At 37.4% G+C, this 27,007-nt stretch overlaps 1 protein-coding gene across 1 annotated transcript in view; it reads right to left on the bottom strand.

Moving 5' to 3' along the window:
• The window catches only part of b4galt2 (UDP-Gal:betaGlcNAc beta 1,4- galactosyltransferase, polypeptide 2), a 168,628-nt gene that overhangs the window by 15,084 nt on the left and 126,537 nt on the right, over positions 1-27,007 (bottom strand). The window contains exons 4-5 of the mRNA XM_020929217.2: positions 19,601-19,788; positions 13,177-13,299 (exon numbers count right to left, since the gene is read on the bottom strand). Coding sequence (XP_020784876.1) covers positions 13,177-13,299; positions 19,601-19,788 — 311 coding nt within the window. The remainder of the gene's footprint in view (positions 1-13,176; positions 13,300-19,600; positions 19,789-27,007) is intronic.

Here is a 27,007-nt window from a genome sequence, read left to right as displayed (position 1 = left end):
ACACAAAACCAGGACTCACTCGGAACTGGAAGTCGGAAGGAAACAGCTCAGAGGCTTTTAGGAAAGTTTGAGACTGTACTAGTCCGGATCATACAGGAGCTCACCTGATGCAGATCGAGGCATTTGAGGAACTTGTAAAGTGCACATGTAATCTAAGATCTGTGACATGCTTTTTCATGCTATAGTCATTTTTTTTCTGATGTGCTTAAAACTGTATTGACTCCTTTTGCTTTTCTCATTTGGTGCTGTGAATGAAACTGCAATTCTATAAAGTTACAAGTTGCTCTCTAAACACAGATATATACAAAAGGTATATACTTGGGTATAGTTTATCAAACAGGGCTCCTAAGTGTATGTGTGTGTGTTGCGTATTGTGCTGACTTTGCCACTTTTTGGTTCACGACCCGTGCATCACTGCCTCTTAAACAAGGTGGTGATTTGCTGCTAATGATGCCACAACTGCCCTGTGGCTAACTCATGGACGCATAACTATCAATCTGCCCCCACCTCCATCAATCATGCTCTCACCACATTCACGTGGACCCAGATACAGTACGGAGCTGGAATTAAACCAAGATATCAATCAACCAAAATATAACTAAGCTTAATTCAGTAAATATGATTGATATTACATGCTTCAAATTCACATGCGCTGAATATCTAAGCATTAAAAATCAACATTTGAAGTCTTTCTCCCTCACGGTGCTGAAGTCCATTTTCTTGCATAACATCCCAGTATTAGAAAACGGGGACTTTATTTATTGGAGGACTCTGGGCCAAAAGGGCTGCATTTGCTCATCTGTCAATGTGACATTTTCTGAGATGAATAAATAGGACTCCAAAATTACTTTTCACAAACTGCACCGACAAACAACATGCAGAGAAAAATATCTGCTGCAAAATATACTTTTGTTCAGAGGTACATTTGTAAAGGAGCTGCTGTAGATTCATGTTTTATTAAAAGTGTATGGGTTTCAGAAAGATGAAGTATTAGGTTCATGACAATGTACAATTTAAAACATAATATTTTTCAAATGAGTTCTCAAAATGTGACATAACAGGAAGCGTGAATAGGATAGGGTTACTTTTTTCAGAACTTATTTATTTTGAATGACCCAAGATATGTTCTTGGGCAGATTTCAAAGATGATGGAGATGAATATTGCAACATGGCAGGTGAACAAAATGAATACAGGTATATGCTACAAATGAAGCTACAGTTTTGACATGGGGGCTCTGAAAGTTAAAATGCATTGTTTGTATTCTTGGTTGAATAAAGACTAATTGATAAAGTCAACTGAAAAGTGGGCGTGGCAAAAACTCTTAAAACTATTATGTATCTCCATGTATCTGACTCAAAATGCACTCAAATTATTATTTATGCAGAAAGAAGTACTAAGAAACAATGTATTTATATAAAGACAGATTAGACTTGCATCGTGAGTTTAATTTGCCTTTTTAAAATTCAGTCTTCAGCTAATTCACTCACTCCTTTCGACTGTTTAATCTACATAAAATAATAACTAATACAAATTTTGGCTCACAAAGACACCATTGACCGATTAATCAACTAAACAACAACTAATCTACAGCAATATTTACAAAGCTTGCTCAAAAGAGAGAGAGAGAAGAAGCGAAAGTACTTATTTACTCCCATTCAACTTCTCTAGAAATAAATACTCCATCTTTCAACTATTCACATACAAAACACATGAAGGTTTAACTAATTCCGTTCTCACTTTTATTATGCAGTAAGTACTTGTAATCAAACAGATCAGTCTTTCAAGAGAACAATACTGATACCTTGAAAAGAATCTTCTCAGATTTAAACTTGCTATGACTCCATCTCTTGTTTATAATAAGTTTATACTGGAAAAGTTTCAGTTTTATTGATCTGTGAACCCCCCATGGTATTCTTCTTGATTGGCTGCTGGAGAGAGTTTTTGCAGTGACATTATAAGTGGGCATAAGGCTGGACTCTAACGCTCTACAGGGAAGGGCCAGTGAAGGTGTTTTATATCACACTTTAGGGGGTTTTAAATGACACTTTTCATATAATTCTGGGCAATAGTTTTACAGAAAGTGGTAAAATGAGGTGGCTCGATGGAGATGGAGCTGTTACTGTCATTATAAGTAGAATAAAAGTCTCCTATAAATACACGGTTAATGATGGCAACTTCATTGGGCCTGGGCCAAAAAGCAGATGGTGGTTTTATGGTGTAAAACATGTCTGTAAATACTAATCAACCATTATATAAAACCACAAATAGATGAAGCGCAGTGTGCAACGTGATCATAGAACTTATGACCTAAAGTGCACTAGGACTGTTGCCATAGCAATCAGTGCCAAATCAATGAAGAGACAATCCTGCTTACAGTAAGGCCCCATCCACACTAGTGCGTATTTTTCGTTGCAGATGCAGTGTTCTTCCACACTAATCCACACTAATCAGATGAATTTGTGGGAGCTGGCAGCACCAGATCGTTTCGTCTCTGGAGTGGATCTGATCCGGCACTGTGTGGATGCCTGAAAACGCTGATACGCTGGTCTATGTGCCACGAAGTAATTCACCTCCAAAACACTAAGAGGCTAGAATATATGTCCATTCATATATACGGTCTATGCGTATGACCAGCAGATGTATAACCTTTGAAAAGTTTAACATGAACCATCTCCAAAGCAATAGAAGCACAGAACAGATTCATCATTAGCAGAACACACCTCTAACACAGAAAGAACACATATATTCCACTGAGTTGTGTCCTTTAGTCCAACAGAAGCTGACCACATCAGGGCACAAGGAGCGAGCTGTTTTTTGAGTGCTCAGTTTATGCAAATTAGCTATGCGGTTTTGAGTTTTGTTTCTGTAAAACGTAAACAAATATGTTCAAAGCTGTGTGGATAGGGAAAGCTTGCGGACACAGAAATGACATGTCTGGACACAAATCGTTTCCGTTATGATGATACGGTGATACGGTGATACAGTAATTTGTTTCAGTGTAAACGTAGCTTAAGAATGCATGTTTTTCAAGGTATTGAAAACAACCCAGTTAGACCCTCCACTGGAACAGCTACATAGTCGATGAAACATTCCATGAGAATTAAAAAAATTGCACACAGGCTTTATATTGTCTTCCATCTAAATCTACTGATGACAGATTATTGCAATTTAGGCAATACAAAATTTGAAGAACAATATATTAATATAGAGAAATCTAATGATAAATGATAGTACTGAAACTACTTTATGCCACTAACACACTAAAAAGTAAAGCAGGATCATCCCAGTAAACCATTTCTTAAATACAGTATCATTAAAAGCAAATCATAAATAATGGAAGCAGAGCAGAAACCTACCCAGTATTGCAACAAAAATAGGTACATAATAAATATTGCATCCCAAAATACATTGTTCCAGCTTTCAAATATCGAACAATAAGTCAATATAGCAATTATCATAACAGGCATACTGCAAGTGAACGGAAAGAAGAATGGGCTGAGGATTCCGCTGCTGCAGTGGAGATGGGAGATTGGAAAGGCAATCTTTTACAGATCATTTTCACATGTCGGAATGGTTTATGCGCTTAAACTATTTATTTATTCCTCTACTAACCTCTTGCGGCAATCCATGTTTCAGAGAGATGAAAAATTAGGATGCTTGCCATTGCAATTAACAGTTTAAAGGTGCATTGTGTAACTTTTCTGATGGATGGTCTGTCAAATACTTTTCTCCATAGAGATCTGTAGCTTTGTCTGGAATGTTTCACAGTATGGCACTAAACATTTCGCCCTTCATGGAGACCAAACCAGACCAAGTTACAAGTCAGATCTGTGGAGACGCAACCCCGTTCCAAGACAGAATTCCTGTTTTTCAAGGTATTTTGAGCAGTAAGACCACCTGTATTTTAATAAATGCAAGGTAGAGCCGTTTAATGTCATACTGTGGAACTTTCCAGGCAGAGCAGTGACATATCAAGAAAAACAAGCAGGTGACGGACCTCCAACCAAAAACTTACATAGTGCATCTTTAAAATGATATGATATAGCTCAATATTTTGAATAGTGAGGTCAAAATATTACTTATTGATGGGTTTCAGATTTCTATTCAATAATACCATTTTGAGGAATATAACATTTTTGAATTATTAATTACTATGACAACTTTTGTAAGTGAAACCACAGTCCTCATCTCACATGTGGGTAAAACGACACTTGGCCCACACAGACAGAGCTGTCCCTACAGTTATTATCAGAATAAAACTCTTACATAAACACAGCCTGAGGGACTTCATTACAGTGTGCAAGCCCAATAGTTTGACACCACGTCCGCTTGAGAAACCTCTCTTTGGACTGTCCAGCACCGCTCTTAAAATATCTCTCCTCTTCTTGTATCATCGACCGTGAAAAGTCTAAGTCCATGCCCTGCAGGCAAGGATTTCTGTGTGCAATACAGTAACACATAAAACCAGCTATAAACTAGCAGAGAAGAGGAAGTGTGCTTGGATTCATCAGTGGTTAGTCTAAATCCAGTATTCCCACCAGTGCAGTTAATTGCATTAGGCTGATAGAGGACTGGAATGGGGATAAGACCAGTGTTCTGCCCAAGCTCCTATAGTGAGATCAAATGAGATGGTCGAGAGGGGTAGCGGGGTGTAAAGGAGAAGGAAGTTGAATGGGGAGTGGAAAACATTGATTTCTCTACCCGGAAGTGTCACAACTTTCTAGATTGAAGATGTGTTGTTATGATGCCAAGCAAACTGTTCTCCATTATGGACACTCCTGCTCACCCACTGCACCAGACTATAGAGGGAAAGAGGAGATAATACTCCCTACAACTGTACAACAACTCACCCACTGCACCAGACTATAGAGGGACAGAGGAGCTCATTCTCCAATGGGCTCCTACAGCTCTGCTCAAACAGTGAGAGATAGAGAACTACATTCATACCATACTCCACACAACTGTACAAAAACTTGCTCTTATGTTACAGATAACCCCTATATCACTATTTCGTCTTTGCACAGTTTCTTCTTACCTACCTCTTGGATGTAGCTTATATAAAGAGATATATTTTGTATTACTATCCTTCTATATTTTAATTTTACTTGTACACAGGGCGGGGATGACAAAGGGGTTCCCCTGGGCCCCAAGGTTTTAGGGGCACAGAATCGAACCCTATTTCTAATTATTATATTAAAGGGGGGCCCATGTTAGGCTTCTTGCCCCGGGCCTTCAAATTTCTGTTGCCGGGTCTGCTTGTACATATACATTTGTATAATGATGCCTTATTTGACACTAGTTTCTTGCTATTTTTGATACTATCCAAATGTTTAATGTGCAAAACGATGCTGGGGAAACTAGTTGGACCTGAGTCTTAAAAGATGACAGACTCTGACATAAGAAAGGGCATCTAATATAAACAAGTAAGCAGAATTTATGCGTGAATCATGTGCATGGATTAAAATAAGCAACCTCAAAACATAATTAGAGATTTATAAACCACACTACACACTAAACATTGCTTCTAATGTAGTGCTTAGACTTCATTTACAAGTTGCATTCAGCCTGGAGCTCCTTGTCTGTTCTCCATCTTCTTGAGCACATATTTGCGGCCCCTATCAGAGCTGTAATGAATGTTTACTCACAGTGACATCACCAGTTTATCAGACTAAACAAAGAGAAGTGCCTCCACGCTTCATCAACACCTCACTAAGGCTCCTCTGACAGATACAAGACCAGACAAGCAGTGATTCCTATCCTAAACAAGATGGCTTTGACTTAATGGAGCGAGCCGGGATAGCAGGATATTTGATTATAATGACCACATGACCTTGCTCATTCACGCTGCTTCTTCTGTCTGTAGTCACCTCGTTTGCTCTCAGTATATTGTGTATTTACAGGCTTGTGAAGATAAAGAGAAATAAATATTGTGTATTATAGTTGGTGAGGTAAGGATTCACATATAATTTAGTTAGATTATTTGTTTCTTTATGAGGGCAATGTGCATAAAAAAACAAAAAAACATTGACTTTAATTAGATGGAGGCTTGCTGTAGTCAACAAATAAGTAACCAAAATTGTTATTTAAAGTCCTATATTATGCAAAATTGACTCTTGTGAACGTTAAGCCATGCTACCTCTTTTGATCAGTGAAGGCTGGCAATTCCAGGGCTAAATATCAGTGCAGGGTTTGCGTGTTAAACATGTGAATGAAACAAAACACAACTCCAGGTGTGTCTGTGATGAGAAACATTTTAACAGTAATCAGAAAACAGTGTAACATGGGGCCTTCAAAAATTGCTAACCAATATATATTTTTTGAGGACTTTAACATTTGAGATGATCCTGATGTGTAAATCCAATCTCCCATCTCCACTGCAGCAGCAAAACCATCAACCCTCTCAGCCCATTCTCCTTTCCTTTCACATTCATGTACCGTATATGCTTAGAGTATCCAATTCCAAACAATCAAGCGCTACAAACAAATAAAAAAGTAAAAAGTATTTGTTATCCATCACTGTAGAGCAAAAAAACACAAGGGGATGTAACAGACAGATAGAAGAAGAGTTTGTTCTGAATGCACCTGCCCCGCTGCTCCTGTCCTGTCCCGTTCAAAGGCAGATGAGGTCACAGGTTCAACCTTTGACCTCTGTGGCAACCGATAAGTCCATCCCCTCGGAGACACATCCAAGTGCCCTCACCTCCTCTCTGAACCTCCATCTGTCTGTACTTTAAATCCCCTCTTTTATATTTTGTCTCTATTTTAATATCAGCAGAAAATGTACTCTGAAAATAAGCGAGTTTCAGATATTCATACAAAATGCTATAATTACTAAAAACTATTATTATTTTTTCTTCTACTGTTACAGTGTCTTGCAGTATATGGTAACTTTCTTTAAAAGAAGAAATCTGCCAACACTAGAACTACTACAACTTTATCGATATGTAATGTAACAAATACTGCTTCCACTCCAAGTACTTTTAACTATTACTACTACTACTATGCACAATAGATAAAATCTTCCAAATACAGTAGTCTGGTCCAAGCCGAGCACGGCGCCCACTTTTACTGACAGGTTGCCTGGCAGCATTGAAGGCTGGGTCAAATGCAGTGGACAAATCTAAATAACCAAGAAGAAAATAGTAGTTATAATGATACATATAGTAGTTATAATATCTTTATCATACATATTGTACACTGATTTAAAGTTTTTAGTTTTTGTCTGCACTCTTCTCTTTTAATGTAAATGTTATGATGATTATTTATGTTTTGTTTGTTTGTATTACGATTTTAATGTCTTTCTTATTCTGTAAAGCACTTACTGAATTACTTTGCATACAAATTATGCTTGCCTTAGCTTGCCTTGCCTTAAAGGTGCACTGTGTTACTTTTTGGTTGGGGGTCCATCACCTGCTTGTTTCTACGGATATGTCATTTTTCTGCCTGGAATGTTCCACAGTATGACATTAAATAACTCTACCTTACATTTATTCAATTACACATATTTTGTAAGCTCAAAAATACCTGGAAAAACAGGCAGTCAGTGAGCGGTGTTGCCTTTCCACAGATCTAACCTGCAACATGGTCTGATCTGGTCTCCATGAAGATAAAAATGATTTAATGCCATACTATGCAACATTCAAGACAAAGCAATAACATCCCCATAGAGAAAAAAATTTGACGGACTCTCCACCAGAAAAGTTACATAATGCACCTTTAACTTAAACTATTTTACTGTACTGTACTTTACTTTCAGCCATCTTGTCCCTCTCCTCTGGCAGTGTTCTCTCTACATTTAATCTGCAGCGGAGTTTGGCAGGCCCAGATCTGACATGGACCCTTCCAGCCTCCCAGAGGGATGAGTCTGTCCCCAGCCCTGAGAGCCCCTCTGACCCCGAGAGAACTGGACACATGCCACTTCCCCAACACTAATGTCCCTCTCCGCCCACTGCTCAGAGGAGAGAACCAAGGGAGAAAAAAAAAGGCTTTGCTCGGAGCTAGTGTGAACATACTGCAGCGGCCTGGAGCAAAGACTGTACTTGTCCCATGGGGGAGCTGACAGGCCCACAACACACACGCACATATACACAGGTTGGGTTATGTATGTTTTCTGGGGACATTACATTGACTTACATTCAATTTCCTGGAGAGTGATTCTAACCTTAACCATAGTCACTGCATGCTAGTGTTGTCCTGATACTAATATTGATTTCAATAATAAATGGGCTTGATACGAAATGATGATTTACAAACTCTTTACTAGATAATACTGCAACTGTAATTTCCATTGACTGACTTAAAGCAGTATCTATTTTAGTATCTGATTTTTGAGCTTTTTAACAACCCTAAAAATAATCCCTGACCTCACCTGATCCATATAAACCCATATTAAAAAATCATGTTGCTGATCTAAAAATGAAGGATTTACATCATGAGGAGATGATCTTTGTTCCCAAATGGAAGGCAGGTCCCCATGATGTGACTGTGTGTACAGATTTTGGTCGCCACGATGTGATACAAACCTGTCCACATACACACATGCACGCACACACACACGCAGACACACATACACACACACACACACACACATTGGCCTATCTATCATCTATTCTATTCTGTTCCCGAGCTCTGTAAGTTGCTTGAGCAGAGCCAAGGGCAGCACATGTGCAATTGCAGCAAGTTCAGCTTCATACATACATTTATATACTGTAGAGAAAATGCACTCAGAAGAACAAAAGGACCCATTCTATGCTTGGGTTTACAAGGTACATCGGAACAGCTATAAAAATCTTGATGAAATAGTAAGGTATATGAAAAAGAAAATAGTTAGACTGAAATACTGCTACTGTGTATTACTGTGAGTATGGTGTAACAATAAAATATGTTTCAAATAGAACAAAATACAAACATTAGTGTCATTCCTTAGAGAGTATTTTACTTCTATGGGGTATTAACTGCTAACACATAACATATATAGATCACCAAGTTACAGCGTATTGTTTTAAAAATACCATATTCGGTGAAAACAATGTATTAACGTGTTTTATAACTTTATCTTTCATTTTTGATGCTCTGAGTTTCCTCTCCCCTCTCCTCGCTAATGAAACTACTGCACATCACAGGTTTGTCAAGTTGCTGTGTATTTTTATGGAGAATCAGACCAAGTTACAAGTTACAAATCAGATCTGTGTAGAGATGACCCAGCAGTAACAGTGTATGTCAGGGGTGTCCAAACTTATTTCATCAAAGGCCACATATCTAAACACAGACGAAGCAGAGGGCTGATCGAGGGCCGTAGACTGGTGCTCAGTACAGTGAACAATTGTAATATGTGCATATTTAACATGTTAGAATGAGCCATCAGTCTTTACTCATGCTAAGATCATTAAAACCACACACTAAATATTAAATATTAGTTTTATCAAGGTAGATTTTCAAAAACCTTGGAGTAAAAAGTTAATTTTTAATTGATGCAAGGTAATTTGGGTCAATTCACCTGGAAGCCTGAGGGCCAAGAAGAATTTGTCTGAGGGCCGCATTTGGCCCACGGACCATAGTTTGGACATGCTTGGTGTATGTTTTTCAAAATAATATTAGCAATAAAAACACCCGTAAATTCATGATAGATACGGTTAATGCCATACTGCAGAATATTCTAAACATAACTGAAAAAAATAACATCAAATCATCATCAATGCATCATCAAATACACACATATAAACACAATCTCATAGTGCCCTGTTTCTACGCTCTACACTGTAACATATGGTCCTCTTTAATGGCAGAGCTTCTTCTTCACATTTCATGGCAGCTCAAACTGATAGTGTGACGTATAGGGAATATCTTGGGGGGGAAATCTCCAGTATCTAATGGCCTGGTTCGCCTATCTCCCCAAACGAGTTCAACTTTATCTGTCATTCTTTGGACACATAATTGTAGCCACACTCTCGGATCAGTTTTATCACATCTCACCAGGCAGCAGCAAACAATGGTAATCTCATCTGTACTGCTCGGATTGACGCAAGCCATTCAAAACCAGGATTTTTTGAAAGACCTACACTTTTTTGCTAATAAAGGCATTGCAGAGAGTGAAGTGAGATAAGCCTCATGGAGCACAATGACAAGGCAGCCAGGACCAGGACGAGGAAGGGATAGATAAAAGAGAATAAGGACATAATATGGAGACACTGAGAAGGCAACCGTATGAGTACACATGAATCCAGAAGGGATAGAAGGGTCTTTTTATACTATTACTACTATTATTACTACTACTACTACTACTACTACTACTACTTTCAAAACGTTGCTGCTAAAATAAGCTACAGTACTCATCACTGGCATAAACTAAGCCATCTTGGAAGTTAAAAGGTGTATAATTATAAGTAGAGATAACTAGAGATCGACCGACATGTTTGTTTTTCATGGACGACGCAATACAGATTGAATCATAAGAAACCGATAAGCTCTGCCAGTATTTTTGGGGCAATATGCATGGCAGATTTTGATTGTTCTCAAATACAGTCCTATAAATTATCTATTCTTTAGGCAGTAGGCCAGAAGTAAATATCGGCCTGTGTGGGAGATTTAAGGCCGATAGCTGATATACTAAAAAGTGCAAATATTGGCCCAATTTAGCAACATCCCATAAGATTTGAGATGCCTTGACAATTGCTTTATATTCAACTTTATGGGGGGAACAAAATGTACTAACTTACAATAATAGATCTGTTTTATATAGTGCTCAAAGATGCTACAATGCATTATTCATTCACTCCACACTCAGTAGTGGTAAGCAGCTAAAGAAGCCACCGCTGCCCTGGGGCAGACTAACTAAAAAAAGGTGCCAATCTGCCCAATCAGCCCCCCTGACCATCACCACCACTCACACACACACCACTTGGGGCACCAGTGTAGCACCTTTCTCAGCAGTCTCACATCTAAATACTAACCAGGCCTGGCCCTGCTTGGCTTCTGAGATCTGACGCAATCAAGTTTTGACAAGTCAGTATGGCCACATATGTATGCACGAGTAAAGTTGGGTAAATCAGCTTTAATTATGGTAACCTATACAGTACTTTAAAACTTCATGTTCAGCTCAAAACCAAACACGAAAGCTGACATTTTCACACTGCAGGTGTGAACGACAAAGCTAACAGCTGGAGTTAGGCTGAGAATACTTGCTGCAATCAACACAGCATTCAGATGCACTACCTGCATTTTCAAGGTCTCATTATGTTCTATCTTCTGTATGAACCAAAACCATCACACTTCTCTATTACACACTGACGTCACACTCACAGCATCAGTTCACCTGTTAATTAAACATGCTAAGCTCTGTGAAATGGCTGGGTGAACAGGAAATTAAAGTAATGGTTGAAAGCACTTATGCACTCTCAAATTACACCTTAGTCTCGAACCCAAAGCATGGTCCTCTGATTTCTATGTGCTTCTCAGATAATGACATTTGTGAGCGAGTCAGTGACTAAAGAGCCCTATAAGGTTCATTTATGTGTTAATTACTCCTTATTTCAACAATGATAAATTACTGGAAAGGTTTGATTTGATCTGGCTAATGTGATATCTGACAGACATTATGCAGTATATTAAATCTATGTGAAATATGACATGACAAGGGACAATTAGCCCATGATTACTGTAGCATTGATCACAATTAAATATAGTATAATTGGCTTTAGGCAACATTTTGATTTAAGTTTTACTTTAACAGGGTAATGCAAGTAAAGATCTGACTATATTACAATGTGGGTCAAAATTAACAATTGCAACCTAACCAGCCTTATTTTCTATATATTCAGTAAAGGTGCACTATAAACATTTCTTATGGAAAAACCATCACCAGTGTTATGGCTTTGCACAGAATGTACTACTGTATAGCATTAAACTTTTTTTATTTCCATAGAGACAAGCAAGTGACAACACCAGGCCACCTTTAACCATCTGTGAACCTGCATAATATTATTGTTGAGTGCGATGATGCTATAAATGATGGTTCGGAAAAAAATCTCACCTAATTTCTATGTGAATGTACATAGTATATTATAGAATATGGACAACATGTTTCTGCAGTGGGAGCTTTATGCGAGTGGTCATCTGTGTCAAGGGGAAAATGCAGTTTCAACAGAAAAAGGTGCAGAGATGTATTGTACAGTACAGCTCCGGTGTGCTGAGTGGAAGAATATTACTATGGAAAACAAGATGGTATCCACATTCAGTCAGTGCTCTGGAAATTATGCGAAGACCATATAGTCTAAGGACCTCTATATATAGTATGTGTTGGTAGTATATTTACTGCTGCTTGTGTCCTGTTGGAAATAAGAGTCTCTAAAACTGGTCACATTCAAATCACAGCATAAACAGTGGCTAAATGTAAACAAAGTCTGTTACCTCTCTTAACTTTGAATGTTGTATTCTTCAACACAACACATAGGAATTAGCAACATTACAAAAATCTGATATATTTATGCTGGAAATATTGTATGACTTTTATTAAAGGTCCTACATTATGCAAAATTGTTAGAATGTCGTAACCTCATCAGAAACAGACCGGGAGTTGAGATTTGTTTCATTCACACATTTGGGTAATTCTTTATTTCTAGCCACTTTTTACATTTTGTTTCATAGACATTGGAAATTCCAGGGCTGAAATCATCCGAATGATTCTAGCGAAGGTTTATTCAGTTTAAAAACACAGTGGAGCACTTTCTGTGTAACCGCATGACATTGCAAGGTAGAACAGCGTGTTTTCTGTTTGAGGGGAAAATGCAGCCTAAATATGCAGGATTAGTGTGTTAAACATGTATGAATGAAACAAAACACAACTCTGAGTATGTTTTTGGTAAGGAAACAACATTATAACATAGATATACAATAATAAAATAATAATAAATACAGCTATAAAGATCTTGTACCTGATTTTAAACCATGATAGAGGAACAACCCTCCTAGATAGTCATGGCAGTTGCTTCCAACAACAATGAGCTTTAATAATGCTTAGGCGATATCATTCAGTTTTATTTATTTCATTTGACAGATATTTGCTTTCAGAACAAGTTGCAAAGAGTAAAGGCTGTTATCCTGAACTAATTAATTAAGCTTGCCAAATAATTTAGAAATAATATGCTCAAATATTGACCAGTTTAAGCAGACGTGAGTACCTGTTGTAGATGTCATCGTCCTCTCCTCCCCAACCCCAGTACTCGTTTGGGAATCCATTAATTTTCAGAAACTGTTTTTTACTGAGCCCCGAAACGCCTCCGAAGTAACCAGCATACGGCAGCCTGCAAGGGAGAAAACAGTAATGGAAAAGGTGAGGTTAGGCAAAGTTTTTTTTTTTTCATTTCTGGACAACAATTTACATTTATAAAGAAGAGAAAATAGACAAATTACATAAGAGATATTATTGAGATTTTGTCCGATTATGAGAGACAAAATTTTGACAAAATACGATGAGTAAATTAACAAATTCACTTTAAAAAAGATTTTCTATATACATTTTGGGTAGAAACAGTAAAAGATGCATACACACATTACACAGGTTATTATGCTCATTAATATTATTTTACAGTAATCTAATGTTATGTTCTCTACAATGATTGAACATGGTGAAAAAAAACAACAAAAAAACATATCTTGTGGCATTTTAATCTCACACACCTGTTTTGAAAAACATTATATTTTTTCCATTGTTTGCACCACCCGATTGTTCTCACAGCTGTGTCAACACAACTTTATGTTCTGGTATTATATGTACTGTGACAGAGACAAACAACATCTATGGTTCACAGTGTGGCTTTTTTTCTTCAACAGTATTGAGTTTGCTGATCCGGGACAAGTATTTGCTGCAGGGTCGTGACAAGAGCCTGAGGTCTGACCAAAGGCAGAGAGAATATATGTCACTGTATTCAACACAACATGGTAAGGCAACAGGCTGTGTGACAGGGACATGCTTAAAGGGAAAAACAAATCATGATGTTTTTTTTTTCTACCACCAACAAAATAAAGGGGTGAGTCACAGCATCATGGATCATATGTATTTATTTTATTGAGTTGTTTTCTATCAATATTGAGATTTAATGGGTGTCATAGATCAGTGTTTCCCAAACTTTTTTTTTTTCTCGGGACCCTATATTTTAAAAGTCACAAACCTTCATGACCCAAGTCAATAGACATTATTCATAAATCACAAAATAAAGGTGGATTTGACCATTATTGAACATTAATGAGGATATTTTATTGTTGACTGAGTGATCATGTTTCTCTGAACAATTAGTATTACTCAAGTTTTAAACAATGAAAAATAGTCATTGAACCAGCAATAAAAGGATCCATAAGTTGCCTATTTGGACATTAAACATAGCCAATTTCTTTTCCTTTTCAGCATTCAATTGAACCAGTAATACTGGAACAAAAAAGACAGTAAAATAATTACAAAATGATTAGAAATTCTTCAAAACATGTCTTAACATTTCAGCCTAAATTCAAATTGTGACAAGGCGACCCCAAAAAAAAAAAAATCTCTTCTGACCCACCTGAGGGTCATGACCCAGTCTTTGGGAAACAATGTCATAGATTATATATACTCTACTATATAGCAGGCACAAGCATAATATGTTGACTTTAAAGAGCCCATACTGCGCAAAATTAACTCTTGTGAGCTTTAAACCAAATTAGAATTGTGTTTTGTTTCATTCACACATGTTTATTATTAGTTTGCTCACATCCCCAAAGCTCAAAATGCTCTGTTCCACCTTGTGATGTCATGCAGTGGAAGTTTTCAAGTCAACAGCTACAGTTTACCTTTTGTTTAGCAGAGATTGGCAACTGCATGAAGGAAACTATTCAAATGATTCTAGTGAAGGTGTATGGAGTTTAAAAACACCGTGGAGCACTTCTTGTATTACCACATGACATCACAAGGTGGAACAGAGTGTTTACAGTTTGAGAGAAGATTTCAGCCTAAATATTCAGAGTTTGTGTGTTAAACGTGTGAATGAAACAAAACACAACTCCAGGTATGTTTGTGATGAGGAAACAATATTATAACATTGCGTAATATAGGCCCTTTATATTTGGTAATTCAATTATCACAATAAGGGATCAGGGATTTGGGGCAGCAATCAAGAAAATGCCACCACTATACACTGCCTAGTCTAAATGCATTCTGGGTAAATTTGTGCATTTCAGACAACACCAGACCTAATCAGTGTATTGTGCACTATAGTAATTGGGAGTGGGGCCTGACAGTACTCATTGTCCAACATGCACAGCCATTTGCCAAGTACTTATACATCAAGTGTATTAGTACAACATAATGCCGTGTCATATAATCTAATAAGCGGAACAAGCCCCGAACAGATAATTTAATTTACGTCATGTTTTTGAAATCAGCATGAAAAGATTACAAGGTGACCCCAGTTTGGTTGGTGCTGTAATTGGTACGCAGCAAGGTGCTAAGGTAATGGAAAACTCTTATTAGACCTGACTTTGAGAGTGTTTATCATTAAAGTACAAAAGAAAAATACATAAATGAGATCGATGGTTAAGCCTCAGATTTTCCACAGTATGGCTTTAAAGATGTATTACGCAAAATTGAATCTTGTGAGGTTTAAGCAATATTAGAATGTTGTTACCTCATCAAAAGCAAACCCTGGAGATGTTTTTTTTTTTTTTTTTTTTTTTTTACTCACACTTCATGTCTGAGTAAACCTTGATCATTAGTTTATCTATATGGCCAAAGCTCCAAATGCTCTGTTCCCCCTTATGATGTCAGTGGTAGTTTTCAAGTTAACAGCACATTTTTAACTTTTGTTTAGTAGAGATAAGAAACCACAGGGCTGAAATGATCCCAGCTATTTTGATGAAGGTGCACGGAGTTTAAAAACACAGTGGGGCACTTCCTGTAGCACCACATGACATCACGAGGTGGAACAGAGTACTTTACAGAGTTTGAGAGAAGAAATCAGCCTAAATATGCAGGATTAATGAGTTAAATATTTATGAGTGAAACAAAGACAACTCCAGGTATGTTTTTGATGAGGAACCAACATTAAAACATAGATCAGAAAACTTTAAACTGTATTTATTTATTTTTTTTAATCAAAAATACCTGGACAAACATGCATTGTTAGTGTGAGTGGGGGTCGACTCTCCACAGATCTGACCTGTAACTTGACCAAGCAGTGCCACATGCTTGTCTCCATGGAGATAAATAGGTTTAGTGCCATATTGTGGAACATTCCAGGTAAAGCAACGACATTTCCATCAAAACAAACAAGTAGCTGACAGGAGGAAGAAAGGCACAAAAGCACTACAGCTATGCCCTATCCCCAAACTGGGCCATCAATAAGAGAAAACAGCAAGTGAGGAAAATACAGGAACAGTCACAGTCCTATATATCCGGGGAATAAAAGAAAAATATAGCAAGCCATAAAAAAGCATAATATAAACACCCCAGTGAAACCACACAGAAAATAAGACAAATGTTAGTGCATCCTAAAGACAAGATAAGCCCAGAACAAAAATGTAATGTCATATACAAAATCCCACACCGGCATGTAAGAAAACATATACAGATGAGACAGGGAGAGCTTCCAGCATACGTAAAAAGAACACAAATCAGAATGTGAGAAGGAAACAATAGAGTGACACAGAAAAAAGCCGAACAGGGGAACCTCAAATCGGCCATCACAGATCACTGCAGGAGAGAGAGATATGGACTGGGAAAGCGCAAAAATAATTGGGATGGAGGACTACAAACACAAATGTTGGCTTAAGGAGGCTACTGAGATCTGGAAACAAGCCCACAGGTATGAGAAAGGTGCCAAAATCTGTGTAAATCAGCTGGCAAGAAACGTCTCTGTAACAAAACGTGCTCCTTCTGAATATATATCCAGGTATTTTTAAACAACACACTGGTCTGTTAAAAAAAGATCTTGATTTGGAAGTAGTTGACCTTCCAACAGAAAAGTTACATGGTGCCTCTTTAAAGTTTAACTGAGTGTAGTGACCATCCTAAAATAGCATCTTGGCTGAAGGTTAGTGAAAAACATTTTACATTGTCCTGGTGTCTTTAGAGCCCATTATCTGTGAGATTGACACCTAAAGTCGGACCTATTAGTTCTTGTTTTGCAAACCTAATTTTGTGAATCTTTTAAAAGGCCAGACACTAGAGGTGAATGGGGTTTTTATAACAGACACTAGTGGGAAACTTAATGGAAAAAAAATCATTAATGTTTAAACTTCTCAATGTGAGATAGATGGCACACAATACTGGTAATCTCAAAATACAGAGAAGATACAGCGATAACAAATATATCTCACTGTTTATTATTTATTTATTTATTTTTAAGAAACAAATAATTATCCCATAGTATTTGCCTTGTAAAACACTGCCTACACAAGCTAAAAAATGTATACACTTAATAATAAAAACAGTGATTACTACTACAACTGTATTACATAAGCAAGTTTCCTTTCTCCAAATAAGCAACAACACAACAGAGCAACTTGGTGAAATATACCAAAAATAACTTAATGAATATGTGTTTAATTATATCAATTAGAACTGTGGACCTTTAATCGATTAATTGGTTAATGGTGTCTTAAGTTGACCAAAACTTGTACTTGTGCTTACTTGATTATTTTACTAGGATTTACATTCTCAATAGCAGACAGAGAAGGGTATGGATTACTCTATCTGAAAACGTATTTACATATAAATACATTTTCTAGTACTTTTCCATTTAAATTGTTGTTTTTTTCATGAACTTGTGTGCACTTCTAGACCTGTGAGTGCAGTTAAGGTCAGTTACATGGTCAAATCATTGATAAGGAATACACTGAAGTTTTTGTCACACATCGACTACAACTAAACTTTCTTTAGTCGACTACAAACAGTCCTAATACTGATACTGTACAAATAAAGTTCCAATATAAATTGGTATTTATATATTTTATTGCAGCCCTAGAATGTTGTAGCCTGATTCATCAGCCGGTTTCACTTCGTAGAAACCGTCTGTCCTCACAGCGTTAGAATTGGTTTGCTCGATGGTAGGCGGGTACTTTTTTTATTTAACCAATCGCTGCTATTTGGTCATGACATATGTGATGCGCTGCTAACGGTGCTAACTGGTATATTACGCTTTTCCCAAATCCCATAGGAAGAAGGACAATAACGTCTTTCCCCTTGATAAAATTCACCAAACATTCTCTTTGTTACGGCTTTAAATGCTCGATCTTGGGAATTGTTGCCAACACAGAATCTATGACTCTTCGCTGATTGGCTGGTGCCCGAACTCACACTTCTGTGGTTTTTGGGAACTGTCTTGTGTATTCCAATTTCTGATATGGTCACTGGAGAGAAATTAAATTGAGTGGAGGCACTAGGTGGCGCCAGCCTGCCAAGAATGTTGTAAACTTAACAGAATTTTAGAATTTTTTAGAATGTAGAGTTTTGCAACAAATCAAAGAAATTGTGTTTCTATCTTAGACTTAGACTAACCCATACATAACTGAGAGATACAATAAGTCCAGTAAGCAGTCAAAATAAGCACCAAAGACAAAGCACAATCAGTGCAGTGATTTCCTTCTCATTCATTACACTCAAATCAATGCAATGGTTTCTCTGATTTAATGTTACAGAGTGTTGGCTAGAACAGATCACATGTGGTCTGGAGCGTGTTGCCAATAGCATTAGCTTATTGAGCGTTATCTCTGTGCGGAGTGTGGGGACCAAGATAACTGAAGTATGACAGCGGCGGATCAGAAGGTGACTGTGGCTGCTCATGTTTGGTTCATGAATCAATGAATCAATGAGAGCATGGCTTTTAGATAATTGAGATGCAGAGGTTTTATGCAGCATACATGAATGTTAAGTGACGAAATGACATGTTTTTGTGTTCTTTGGTCTTGTGTATTACATGTTCAAAATGCTAAAAACTAATTAAGTGAATTGTTGCTTTTGTTAACTTTTGAAAATGATGCTTCAGTGGCCTTGCTGTTTACATTTCAATTCAATAATCTTATAACTCCTTACCCAAAACAAATCATTACCAAAACAAACACACCATTAGTTTTGTATCAATGACAATTTAAAATTTAAACAAACATAAAGACAACCGAAACCATCCTTTCGAGATTCAGAAAGACCAGAATAATTCTAACTGGAACTGATGCTGAGTCTGATGACAGCTACACAGAAGAGGAAGCAGAGCTCCTTTTACCTCCGGAACTCACCGATCTGCTCAGAAATGACACTGAGGATGAAGAATTCAAAGGATTTTTTATTTGGAGTGAGATGAAGAGTTTGGTAAATTTGTTACGTTATGTTGTTTATGCTATAGTTATCTGAATAACTGTTCATTTGTTACATTGACAGCCACATTAAACCCAAATTAACTTAATCTGACTCTAAAAAATTATTACCACTGTCAATTTCAGTCCAGTAAGAAGTATTTTTGAGGGCCTGACCTGAAAAGATGGGGAAGTCCTAAATGATCTGATGATAGTTTCGTTAGTCACTATGTGCATTGCTGTTACACCATATAGTTTTTTTCCTTATGTTATCCTACTGAGTCTTACCTGAATCCGAACTTGTCCATGGCGATGGCGAAGTGGCGCGGCTGGTCGTAGCAGTGGTACAGATTGCGGTCGTCCATGGGGATCAGGTCCACGTCACTGAAGATGAAGCAGTCGTACTCAGCATCCTTCAGGGCCTCGCTGTAGCCCACGTTCAGCAGCTTGGCACGATTAAATGTGTCCTCACCCAACTGGAACCACAAAAACAAAAGGACCATTAAGTCAGGGTCAATATAGGCCGTATTCTTGAAGGTGCTGCAGGTGCTACCACATGGGAATATAAAAGAAAGTACTATTATTTAATGTTGAAAATCACATTCTATTGAAAATAATGTTTTTCATTATCAGCGTGATATATTTTTGCTATTGTTTACATCCCTGTTCAGGTGCTAAAATGACTGTCCCTTTCATAATGCTACATACAGTATGGTCTCTTAATGTTGAAATTCTTGCATTTAAGTCAGATGGATCTTCTTTATATTGAATTCACCAGCACAGAGAGGAATGCAGTTGTGCTTCTGCAGAACTTGATAGTGCCTACCTCAGCTTAACCTCACAATTAATGCATTCAGACAGCACCGCACCAGGAGATAGTTGAGTTAATATATATGGCCCCCATAAATCCAATAGGCCAACTACACACGTAAGCAGAGACAGTCCGGGTACCAGAGCTCCTGCCAGTGTTCAGAACTAAATACATAAATATAAAATATAGCTGAATACTTATTGTCGAGAAGCTCTGTTAAGATAGTTGCTCTTTAATTTCATGATATTCAAAATACTTTCTAAAAATAAAAGAAATAGATTGTGATACTTCATCATTCAGTTTTGAATTTGAGCTGCAGTATCAAAGAGAAAAAAACAGATAACAGCTCTTATGGTGTGTGCATGTGTGTATATTTTTTCCTTCTCTAATCAATGATAAATAAAGGCATAACAGTGCATCTGCATCGCGGTTTCACAATAAAATATAAAGAAACTCAGGGTGCATTCACAGTTGTATGTGTTATTCACATTTGTACCAGTTTAGTCCTTATGTACTTGGTTTGATCCTGTTCTAGTTTTGGATAAGTCTAGTCCATGTTTAGCTACGAGTTTAGTTCCAGTTAAGTCCCAAGTTTTATATGATGTTTGTGCAAGTATCATTACTCCATTCAGTACTCGATTAGACCATGTCACTGAATATGTTACAAAATACATTTCAAAGGCTTTAGTATTCTGTAACTACACGACAAAACTAACAAAACTATGCAAGTTAAAATTTGTTGAAATCAGAATATTTTATCTTGATTAGAGTATATTTGATTTGTAAAGTAAAATATCTGGTAATAGAAAACAACTTTGTACTTAAAAACCATCTAGTTCCACTTCTACAACCCAAAACATGCACGGTAAAATCCTCAAGTTAAAGTACTCCTGACCAAGCCTAACTCATGATCTGAAGATGGGTCCTTGGACGCTCTACGGCAGTCACTCACTGCTCCTGAAAGGTTGGTTGAAGGATGGGACAAATAGAGATGGGATTTTTCTCATGAGGGATCAATAAAGCATACTTTACCTTACTTAAAGTTGCACTGTGTAACTTTTGTGGTGAAGGGTCTGCCAACAGCTTGTCTCCATTGAGATGTTATTGCTTTGCCTGTTCCACAGTATAACATTACTCATATCTGTTTCCATGATAACAGGAAAGAAACACCACCAGATCAAGTTACAGGTCAGATCTGTGGAGATGCAACTCTGCTTACAGTATGAGGCATGTTTTTCATTGAACTTATGAGCAATAAAAACACCTATAGTCCGATGAGGTTCATTTGGTCTTCCGATAATTTATGTTATTAGGTTCTTTTTTCAGACCAAGAGTTTGTTTTCATACCTGACGGTTTCGACTGTTCACTAGCAGTCTTCCTCGGAGTGGTCACATGATTTTGCTGTGACGTGTCCAGTCAGCTGATTTAAACAGGGTTTGACACCGTCTTCCTACCGGTGGAGGCAGGATGACAGCGCCATCTGCAGTCCGACTTCCTCAGAACAGTATCCCAGGTGTGTGAGAGTAAAAGAGCCCCCTAGTACCGGTTTATATGCAGATGGCACTGTCATCCTGCCTCCACCGGTAGGAAGACGGCACCAAAACCTGTTTAAATCAGCTGACTGGACACGTTACAGCAACATCACATGACCACTCTGAGGAAGACCGCTAGTGAGCAGTCGAAACTGTCAGGTATGAAAACAAACCCTTGGTCTGAAAAAAGAACCTAATAACATAATAAAAACATCTGTAATTGTATTAAATGTAAGATGTCATACTATGCAACATTCACGGCAAAGCAATATCATCTCTATAGAGACAAGCAAATGGCAAATCCACCACTAGAAAAGTTACACAGTGCACCTTTAAAATAAGAAAAACAAAACAAAAAACAAAACATCTCTTAAAATGAGAACAAAAATATGACTGCTCCAGTTAAGAATACATATCTTGTTCCGTTGGTAGGTAATGTTACCAGACAAGTGAAGTCTACTCCAATCAAGATAAACATGCTCTCAAATCAAACCATCATAAGTTACCTACAAAATAACTTTTTGCAGTGTTAATCCATTTTCAAAGTATTCTTCTCAACTGTGCAGCTCGAGCAGGAGGTCAGTGTGCAGACTGGTGAGAAAGCTGACACTTTTGTGATGCAGCCTGACAGCGCGTCTTCCTCCAGGATTCAGCACATTTATTTGGACTCTTTTGACAGGTGCAGCGAGGAAGACCAGGGTGTGGATAGAGAGAGGCGTTTTGAAAAGTGGAAATGAGATTCAGAGTGTTATTTTGTTTGATCCGTTTATTAACTCAATACGAGCGATTACACAACAGGGATTCACTCAGGCTCATTCCCACCCATGGAGTGTAAGTATATACTGTATGTAAAGAGTGGTCAAAACTACTGCCTGTTCATTCTGCTGTGAGAGTGCCAGCTGGTTAAATAATGATTTGATAATAGCGCTGCAAAAGTCGTGTGTAGATCCTCTGCAAACCCATAAAAGTTATATATGAAAAATCCAGAAATAACATACAAGGCAAATAAACAATGAGTCATGTAATTCTCTGAAGTATGAGAGCTTTAGCTTCCTGTAATATTCAATATTTTTTCCCATTCAACGTATATAACAGTTAGCTATAAATTGTTAATCGCTATGGCAACAGTTCTAACTTTTCTTCATTCTGACACCAATGGATAATGACTTGACATTTGTAAATCTCTAAACAGGAATGTTATTCCCGAAAAGCAGTTATCAATGATTAAATATCAATCTATCAATTAAGTCTAATAGGTGCACTTCATAATTCTTATGGTGGGGGGTTCACCGCCTGCTTGTCTCCATGTTACTGTTTTGCCTGAAATTTCTCACAGTATGGCATTAAATGTGTATACCTCGCATTTATTCAACTCCTGCTGAGATATACCTTCAAAAGCATACATTCTTACTGTGAGCAGTTTTCCTCTCCTACATAGTGCACCTTTGTCACCTGCTGACTGCAGCTGAAAATATTGAAAATGCTTTTTCTTTTAGTTATAAAATAATACTGCTATCATGCAAAAAGGAGTATTTTTAAAAGTACTGTGCATAAAATCTATGCAATAATCAACACACCAGACACCATGATTAACTAAATAATGCTAACTATATTATTAACTGCACATTATGTATGTGTCGCAATTATGCTTTCAGAAGCCAAGAGGGAAAACCACCCATTCACTGGAAATATTCACACAATTAATCATTTCTATGGAGATTTTTGTCTTCAGTCATTTTTCTTGCATGCTTATGTTTTTGTTTACATGTAGCTTTGTATACAGTGGCATAATTACTATGGGACTGACTATGAATCAAGTGTGATGTATAATCCTTTGGGTAAGCTTTACTAATGCCTCAGACTTAGACCAATAATCCCTCTGCAGGTAACTAAGCTAACTCTATTGTCACAAATCCACGATTTCAAACATCAGCAAGGATATAGTCATATACTGTCATCATCTGTACATTAGAATACCAACTATCTCTGTCAATTATGTATTTACATTTGATTTAATGCAAAATATAAGCTGAGGTTCTTGTATAATGTATTTGTAAAGTGGGTTTTCTAGCGCTGTGTTTAACCAGATCTGGTATAAAACACTTATACATGGTCCCCAAAATTAAAGTGTAAACTGAAAACAATTAGAGGGTGTATTTTACTTCTATGGGGTATTAAGCACTAACACATATTTGGATCACCAGACTACCTTTTATTGTTTTAAAAATGATACAACTGCTGAAAACATATTAACATTTTTTTAAAATTTCACTTTTGTTTTTTGATGCTCTGAGTCTCCCTGTGCTGTCACTCCCCTTCAGAGCACTAGCATAAGACAATCAATGTGAATCCCATTACAAGATTATTAGGATGATGTATTGTATAGTAACATATATTTTATCATCATTATTTTAAAAATTTAAGCTATTGCAAATATCTGTAACTTTTCTAACAGGAAGCACATAGCCTTTCATATTCTGCATACTTTCTGATTCTAACATTAGTAAGTTTCATTTTACATTAAACTGGCCTCTCATTTCCAAATTGTACCTATCCACGTTTTTGTTTAATTTAATAGTGAAGCAGTGAACCGAGACAAAGAGGCCACTGAACCTTGCTGTAACTCCAAAACATTTGCATAACACATCTTTGGGGACAAATAGCTTGCAACCATTTCTATCCTCCAAATCCAATTATGGACAAAAGTGGCCACATTGTTCATTATTTTAACAAGACGTGTGCCATTGAACCTGCAGATATCCTAATCACTTCTTCCTAGCGAGATATTCACCGGACTGGCACATTGTAGCAAACAGTCATATTTCACAGTGATGTTATTGGTCCAAAGGGATTACTTAGACACATCCCCAGATAACTATACTTTCTGATTGTGTTGTTGTTATGCATTTGTTGGGACTACATTGTTAAGGATTTTAATATCAATTCGGAGATTTATACAAGCTACATGAAAAGCCTGTAAAAGTTTATAGATCCAATGGTGGGAAAACAGACCTCCTATAAATGATAACTGAATCATAATGAAGTGATTGGCTGGATTACACTGTTTGCCACAACTCAGCAATTTAACTCGAACAACAGTTTTTGTATGCTCTGAAGTCTCAGTCTGCTTGTATTGTAATTTCCAACTAGTGTTTACTGTTTACTAGTCAGTAAAGAGATATTCAGCGGACTTCTTGCTGATTATTATGCCTTTTAATGGGCAGTCTTTCAGTTAAAACCATTGGAGCATGTGAAATGAAATTACCCATGTAATCATTGTGTATCTATCTACATTTTTGCAAAAGTGATGAAAACAACCATCCATATTAGCAGCAATGGTCATAGAGATACTTAAAGGTGTGTTCCCTAATTTTAATTAAAAATGTGAAAACAGAACTAGTTCATTTTAAACATTCGCAGTGGTCCATTGTTATTCTTCACTTAATTTATGTCTTTTTAAAATGTATCTTAAAAATTCACTGCAATGAGTCTATAAGCACTTTTAACAATCCTCAGAGACCTGTTTGGAGTTTTGCTGTGACCTTAAAGTTACCAACAACTTCCTGATGATTAGAAAGTGATAATGGGCAGTGTTAAATCAGTTGGTAGAGCATTTGTCCACTAATCTGAAGGTTGGCGGTTCGAATCCCGCTCTCGACATAAAACATCATGGGTCGAGTAGTCAGATCCACTGAGTCAAAGGCCGTGTTGTGACCTTGGGCAAGACACTTAACCCACCTCGTCCCCAGTATCTGTGTACACTGGTGTGCAAATGTGTGTCTGAATGGGTGAGTGGTTCCTTGTCGTAAAGCGCTATAGAAAAATGTGACCATTTACCATAATAAAATGCTTTCTAAGTAGATACAAACAGCAGGCATGCAGCTGACTTAGCTGCTTACAATATATTTACTGGGGTAAGACAAATTTTGCTCAAATACCAACAAAACATTTGTTACAGGACCTTTCAAATAAAAATAAAATCAGAATATCAACCTGTCAGTTTCAGCAAATGCCATCTTGATTACCTTTTTAAATGTGAACACACAAATAATACCTATCTCTTTCTCAATCCCGCAGACAGAACTGTTACATTTAAAATAGACCTAACCCATATATTTACAGCTGTGTGCCTCGGTCATCCCACTGGTGTCTACCGTGATTGACAGTTGCATTCACATTTCCCATCTACCAGGAAAATGCTTTTTATACGAGATCCTATCCACAAAATGGCATTGAGTAAATAGCTTTGGCCCCAATCAATGGAGGAGGTGGTGCAGTACTGTCCATCTCTGTATTTAAGGTTCGGCCCCCTCCCTCCCCCGCTCTAGAACTGCTTGATTGTACACGTTTCTTCCCATTTCTCCTTGCTCCTTGCTTTTTTGTTGATGCTAGTGTTTTTCAGTGCGCTCCCTTCACCTCATATGTTACCCCCGTTGCTAAACTCATTGGGCTGTCTCCTCTCAGCTGCTTGGGGCTGTTGTTGCCGACCAAATCTTGTCTTGTTTTTCTCACCCACAATGCACCGGGGAATTAAAAACCTGCCTATGGTGGCCCATGGGGGACAGTAGAGTTGTTGGGGTGTGAATATTGGGAAGCTCGACTAATTGTATGTTGTAGCTTAGTGTATCAGAGGCAACCAAAGTCACAAAGGGTCTGAAAAGTTACAAAAGACTCAGTTTTATTGAATTAGAGGATTAGAAAGCATTTACCCTTAAACTAAGCAGCCTGGTAAGATCTCTACCACTGACTAATCCACTGTTGTAATATTAGTAAAACAATTGGTTAATATATAAAAAATTAGTGAATGGACATTACATTTGATCATTACAGTTGATTTAAACTGTTTGGAACAGTAGGACAGACTTCTTCAGAACTGTATTCCAGGTGTGAGAAAGTTAGTATGGTCCCTCATCCCGATTTACAGTCTGGTGAACGTGTCTCCAGATCTCGGTGGCCTCCCTGATCCAACAAATGAACTCTGGGCCTATGACTTTAGCATTGCCCCAATCCATTAGGTGGTTCTCACTCTTGCAGTGGTCAGAAAATGACAATATTGAGCTGCTATTATTCAGCTACGGCTAAATTTAAACCAGCTGATCAGACGCGTCACAACAAAATCATGTGACACTTCTGAGGAAGGCGATAGAGTGCAGCCAAAGCATGTCAGGTATGACATATAAAATATAGGTTTGATTATAAGAATCTCTAAATCATAATATTTGAATCATAATAACATGAAGACCTAATGTTTTTCAGACTATAAGTTGCATGTTTTTTCATGTTTCGGGTGGTCCTGCAACTTATACTCTGGTACGACTTATATATTAAAATTTTCAGACTGACAGCCGCGA

Source organism: Boleophthalmus pectinirostris, unplaced genomic scaffold, assembly GCF_026225935.1.
Source record: "Boleophthalmus pectinirostris isolate CB_2022bp ecotype Guang Dong unplaced genomic scaffold, ASM2622593v1 HiC_scaffold_16, whole genome shotgun sequence".
Classification (NCBI taxonomy): Eukaryota; Metazoa; Chordata; class Actinopteri; order Gobiiformes; family Gobiidae; genus Boleophthalmus; species Boleophthalmus pectinirostris.
The sequence above is the reverse complement of the archived record's forward strand: the minus strand, read 5'-3'. Positions and strand labels throughout refer to the sequence as shown.